Consider the following 6496-nt stretch of genomic DNA (forward strand, 5'->3'; position numbering starts at 1 on the left):
TAAGATGATCGCACATCTTCAAACGGGCACATAAGCCTTCCCAACATGACCTCATAAAGGCGCGACGTGTCACTTGTGTATTCGTAATATTAATATTTCTTATATAACACTTTAACGTAAAGCTTTAGATATATTTTGCTTATTTTGAGAGATAATCTTTGTACTCACTGCTACGCATATGTAACTGTTAGATTTATGCTTTAATTATAAATAAACTGTAAGATTTCTTTTAAGAAAAACTTTTATTTCTCCACAACAATTACATTCAATTTAGTATAATCACGTTCTCTCTTACAAAGATAGTGGCGCCGATGGCCAACTTAAGAACTAAAACTTTCGTTCAAAAACTTAACTTTAATAAATAAAATAAAAAAATAAAATAAAAATAAAATAGCCTTTATTGCTGTTCTTTACAATTAATATATAACTTGCCTTTTCTACAAACTAAATTGATTTTTAATAATTAATATCAATATTTTTTCAATAATAATAATCTAATTAATTTTATTTGTTTGTTTTTTTTTTTTTTTTGTTTATTCATCGGCAACTAGATATTTGTGTGAAACAGCTTGTCTGTCGACAAAGGCCTCCTCTAAAGAGTTCCATATTTTCCTGTCTTTTGCTAGACGGGTCCATACTGGACCAGCTATTTTTTTGATGTCATCTTCCCATCTCTTTGGTTGTCTGCCTTTATTTCTTTTGCTGTTTCTTGGGTACCATTCGGTTACTAACTTAGTCCATTTTTCTTTACTTTCCCTTAACATATGTCCCGTCCAACGCCATTTAAGCTGTCTGTAAGTTGTGTGTACATTTTTAAAATTTGTTTTCTTTTTAATTTCTCGTAAGTTTACTCTGTCTTTCCTTTTTATACCTAAAACACTCCGTTCCATTGCATTTTGGCAGACTTTTAATTTGCTTTCTTGTGCTTCTGTCAACGCCCATGTCTGGCAACCGTATAGTAAGCATGGCATAATGCATATTTCAAATATTTTCTTTTTTCCTTTCATTGGCATATCTTTATCTTTCATTATTTCCCTCAGAGACCAAAATCGTTTCCAAGAATTCGTTATTCTTCGTTCTAATTCCTTTTTCATGCAATTATCTGTAGATATCAGTTGGCCCAAGTATATATATTCTTTTACATATTCTATACTTTCGTTATTTACTATTATTTTTTCATTAGTTACTGTTTGTTGGGCGTTCGTCATAATTTTGGTTTTAATTAGATTCATTGTCAGTCCTGCCTTAGCACTTTCATCAGATAGTTGCTGAAGCATTAACCCCAGAGTTCCAGCGTCCTCTGAGAACAAAATCAAATCATCTGCAAAACGTAAATTGTTTAGATTTTCGCCATTTATATTTAGGCCTCTTTTGGTCCAGTTTAGGTTTCTGAAGATCATCTCCAGCACTGCTGAAAATAATTTGGGAGATATAGGGTCTCCTTGGCGTACACCCCTTCTTATAGGAAATTCTTTGCCCATAGATTCAAGTTGGACTTGTGCAGTGCTCGCTGTATAGACGTTTTTAATTATTCGTATGTATTTTTCTTGCACTCCTTGCTTTTTCAAAGCATCCCAAATATACTCGTGCTTCAATGTATCGAATGCTTTGTTAAAATCAACAAACCCTATGTAATACGTTTTATTATATTCTCTGTATTTCTGTAGTATTTGTCTTAGAGTGTGAATGTGATCTATAGTTGAGAATTTACTACGGAAACCAGCTTGTTCTTTAGGTTGATTTAAATCTAATGTGTTAGTAATTCTTTTAAGTATTATTTTTGAGAATATTTTATAAATATTGGACATTAGACTGATCGGCCTGTAGTTTCCTATATCGTCCTTGTCACCTTTCTTATGAAGCAGTATGATTGTGGATTTAGTCCAATCTTCCGGGATGGTTTCCGTTTGGAGAATCTCGTTGAACAGTTCTGTAAGTCTTGATGCTAACACTGGTAGTGCAGTTTTTAGTAGTTCATTTGTGATTAAATCTGATCCTGGTGCCTTATCTAATTTTTGTGTTTGAATAGATTTTATTGTTTCTTCCTTTAAAATTGGTGTAATCTCCTCTTCATTTAATGACGTATCTTCCTTTATTACGTGTTCTCCATTATGGCTTTGATATAAATTTTGGTAGTATTCTGTAGCAATTTGTAGTATTTCTGGTCTATTGTTTGTTGTTTTACTATTTTTATTTTTCATATGTAGAATCCAGTCCTTTTTGTAATTCATTTCTTTTAGCGCCTTCTTTATTCCTCCTGTTTTTTCTATATGTCTCTTTAATGTCGCTAATCTTTTTGTTTTTCGTTCTTTTCTAAGTTGTTCGTTTATCTTTTTGCTTAATTCTGCTATCTTGTGGCGATTATAATAATTTTTATTTTTCCCTTGTAATAGTTCCTTCCGTTCTTGTAATAATTGCTTACTTATATATGATGTCGCTATCTTACTTGTCATGTTTACTTTCTTTGTTTCTGATTTTAGTTGTTTGATCAATCTGGTGTATTTATCTTGCATCGATATATTTTTTTTTCCATTTTCCACTGTTTCCAGAGAGGTTTCGAGGTTGTTTAGAAGTATATTAATGTTACCAGTGCATTTGATGGCTTTCATATTGTTGTGAAATTGTCGTGCTTTTTTAGCACATGTCCCTGAGAGTTTTGCTCTTACCATTCTATGATCTGTGTTAAAATTAAAGTTGCTTAAAATAGACAGGTCTTCAAAAACTTTTACATCGTTAGACAGAACATAGTCGATCTCATTTTTATACCGCCCATTAGGAGATATCCATGTCCATTTCTTTGATATTTTCTTTTTGTAAAAACTGTTTAGGATGCTTAATTTATTTTCAATAGCAAAGGAAACTAATCGTGAACCATTTTTACTTCTGTTGCCAAATCCATGGTTTCCTATAGTATATTCTTCTCCACTTTTTTGTTTTCCAATCTGTCCATTAAAATCCCCCATAACTATTATATTTTTGGAAACATTTGCAATAGTGAATTGTAGGTCTTCATAGAACTTTTCAATTTTTGCTATGTCTTCTCTTCTACTTGATTCTGTAGGCGAATACGCCTGTATAATAGACCATTCTTTCTCTCCCTCTCCATTTACAGGTAGTTGAATATTGAGGAGTGCAATCCGTTCTGAAATCCCTCTTAATTCCTTTATGTTTTTGGCAAAGTTTCTTTTTATCATAAAACCGACTCCGTATAATCCGGGCGTCTCCCCGATATGGTATAGTATATATGTCCCATGGTCTTCAATTCTTTCCCCGTATCTCCTCACTTCGCTAATACCAATGATATCCCATTTTATTTCATCTAATGCTAATTCTAGTTCTTGTAGTTTTTCGGTGGTTCCTAATGATCGACAGTTTATAGTTGCTATATATATACCGCTAAATTTCTTTTTTCCGTTTTTATTTATCTTTAGAGGGTCGTGGTCATTTTCCCCCACGAGGACCAGTCGGCTTGGGGGAGGTAAGTTTTTTCTATTGTTGCTGTTTTTATGCTGTTGTTTATTCCGGTTGCCGATGCCTATTTGCTATTGCCTATCGTCCACCGTATAGGAAGAGAGGGAGTTGGATCTGCCTCTCATTACATCAAAAGCGTTGCGCCTATTTTTTTGTGACGACGTCCAGGCTTGTAATTTTTTGGTTTGTGTATTATCCCGCGGCGGAGAAGATAAGTCTCTTTTTCTTTTTTCGTTGGTTGTATTATTTTCCTTTACTATTAGCTTGTCATGTTTAAGATACGCGAAATTTCCCTTCATTCTTTCCTCTTTTAATTTCGTTTGTAACATTTTCCTCTTCTCCAGAACTTCTTTAGAATAATCCTCTGCAATATATATGTTTTTGAGATTTTTCCGGGCTTTCATTATCTCATTTTTCTTCCATAAATTTACAAAAGAAAGTAAAACAGGTCTCGGTTTTCCGTCTGGGTATTTTTTACCGATGCGATAAATTTTGTTTATTTCAGAATCCTGGATGTTTATGCTTAAATCTTTATTGAATATCTTCCTTGCCGCTTGTATTAGTCCTGACTGAGAGTCTTCTTCCTCTTTTAATCCAAAAATAATAATGTTGTTTTGTCTCTTATCTCTTTTCAAATATTCCATCTCTTTTTCAAGGCTCATTATTTTTCCTTTTAAATTTTTGTTTTCCGCTATAATAGGCTCTATTTTTTTATTAATTTTTTCCACGATTGAATTAGTTATAGACTCTTTCAATTCAGCCATCTGTTTCTCCATTTCGATTTTCATCTCTCCAAATAGAATTAGAAATTGATCCTCCATGTTTAAGTTTTAACTTTGCGTATAATGGAATACAGCGGTAGAGTGGTATTTTTACGTTGGCAACACCGACGTAATTGATGAATGTCACTGACACGTCAAGTCTGTCAAGTCTATTTGACAGCGCCTAAAATCAAATGCAATGTGCTCTTATTTAATTATATCTCCTTATTTTCACGTTTATTGCACCAGATTTAATAGTTCTACAACTCCACAGCACGTATAATTGTGTCTTCCACTATTCACCGTGTCTAATTGCTCGTAAATTATTTTTAATCACAATAAGTTTGAGAGCTGCACTACAACGATGTTCACGCTTTGACAACCGGAACCGGACTTTAACTTTAATACTCCCACTTAAATTTTATAGTACAAAGTCTATAAAAATTTACACAAACTTCTTCAAAAATTACAATTTATTTAAAATACTATCTCTTTTAATTTCAAACTTTGCTGCAGGCAATGATTTTGTGAGAAAGTCAGCAAGTTGACATGCACTTTTTACATATTTTATTTGTATTATATTTTCTTCAACTTTTTCTCTTATAAAATTATATCGTACATCGATATGTTTCGACCTTTTGTGATAGACAGGATTATGTATAAGCTTAATGGCACTCTGGTTATCAATAAACAGAGTAACTGAATTTTGTGGCTGTTCAATATCATACAAAAGTTGTCTAAGCCATAAAATTTCTTTGGCTGCTTCACTAGCTGCCATATATTCAGATTCAGTGGTAGACAATGCCACAGTATTTTGTTTCCAACTGGCCCAGGTAATAGGCCCCCCATTGAACATAAACACATATCCTGTATTTGACTTGCGCGAGTCTAAATCTGCTGCAAAGTCTGAATCACAAAAACCCACTAATTCAGATCTATAATTATAAGTTATACACATATCTTTACTTTTTATTAGATAACGAATTATTCTTTTTACAGCATTAACATGGTCTTTACTGGGATTGTTTATGTACCGGCTTACTATGTTAATAGCATAAGCTATATCTGGTCTACTAACAGACGACAGGAACAGTAATGCTCCCACTGCTTCTCTATAAGGAAAATCAGGGACAAAGTCAATGTTTTCATTTTTAGTCAAAATAACATTACTATCAGTAGGAGTATTACATGGATTTGCCTGTGACATACCAAATCTTTCTATTATTTGCTCTGTATACCGTTTTTGATGAATAATTATGCAATCAGGCAATTTACTTATTTCCATGCCAACAAAAGAATACAAGTTCAACACTTTAATCTTAAAAACATTTTTCAGATCATTTATTATAGCAGATAAAACAGGTTTTGTTTTTTGAAAATAATAAAGCATCATCAACATATAATATCAAAATGACTTTATAATTTTGGAAATTACCAACAAAGATGCAATTATCTGAATGGCACATTTTAAAACCATAAGTTAATAAAAACGACTTGAACGTTTTGTTCCAGCAACGAGATGATTGCTTTAAACCATATAATGATTTATTTAACTTACATATGCTTCCTGATGCAGCCTTGACACCCTCGGGGACTTCCATATACACATCCTCAGCAAGCTCTCCATACAGGAAGGCAGTTTTCACGTCGAACTGCTCTATTTCATAATTTTCTCTTGCTGCTATACTTAATAAAATTCTAATGGAGTCATACCTTACCGTCGGTGAGAATGTCTCCTTGTAATCAATATCTTTCACCTGAGCAAATCCTCGAGCACATAACCTAGCTTTATATCTGTCTATGCTTCCATCTTCATTTCTTTTTATACAAAATACCCATTTAGAGGTGATAGCTTTCTGATTGTCTCTTTTTATTATGGACCAAGTATTATTTTCATAATGGGATTGCAGCTCTTCTAAAATAGCTTCTTTCCATTTATCACTATCATTACACTGCATGGCTTCTTCAAACGTTATTGGAGTATTGAACTCTACTAGGTTTGCCTCATGAATTCTATTTCGTCTTGGTCTCAGTGTAATGTTACGTTCTTCAATATCTTCCAAAGTTCTACTTGGCTCATAAGTTTCATCATTCTCATCATAACAACTTTGCAAACTGTCATCACTTTGAGTTTGCTCTAAGCTTCTTGGACTAGACTGATCCACTGAAATTTGCTGTTCTGAGCTCATTGGCTCTTCAGTTTGAGTAGTTCCATTTTCATGTTGTTCTTTAATAGAAATTATTTGGATTTTCTTACCATTTTC

General features: G+C 33.0%; 2 protein-coding genes across 2 annotated transcripts; both read right to left on the reverse strand.

Annotated features, from left to right (window-relative positions):
- Nucleotides 1-533: 533 nt before the first annotated feature.
- Nucleotides 534-3194, reverse strand: LOC146537996 (uncharacterized). The gene has a single exon (XM_085187009.1). It carries the CDS (start codon nucleotides 3192-3194, stop codon nucleotides 534-536), a length of 2661 nt encoding a protein of 886 aa, XP_085043135.1.
- Nucleotides 3195-3542: 348 nt separating this feature from the next.
- On the reverse strand, nucleotides 3543-4619 carry LOC146537997 (uncharacterized). Its single transcript, XM_085186772.1, has one exon. It carries the CDS (start codon nucleotides 4290-4292, stop codon nucleotides 3543-3545), a length of 750 nt encoding a protein of 249 aa, XP_085042898.1. The 5' UTR covers nucleotides 4293-4619.
- Between the last annotated feature and the right edge of the window lie 1877 nt (nucleotides 4620-6496).

This window comes from Heliconius melpomene, chromosome 6 (assembly GCF_056956725.1).
Source record: "Heliconius melpomene rosina isolate 202511_hmr_F chromosome 6, ASM5695672v1, whole genome shotgun sequence".
Lineage (NCBI taxonomy): Eukaryota > Metazoa > Arthropoda > Insecta > Lepidoptera > Nymphalidae > Heliconius > Heliconius melpomene.

Coding starts and splice junctions, on each gene's coding strand:
- LOC146537997 (XM_085186772.1), bottom strand. CDS start 4,292: ATGGAGGATCAATTTCTAATTCTATTTGGAGAGATGAAAATCGAAATG.
- LOC146537996 (XM_085187009.1), bottom strand. CDS start 3,194: ATGATAAAAAGAAACTTTGCCAAAAACATAAAGGAATTAAGAGGGATT.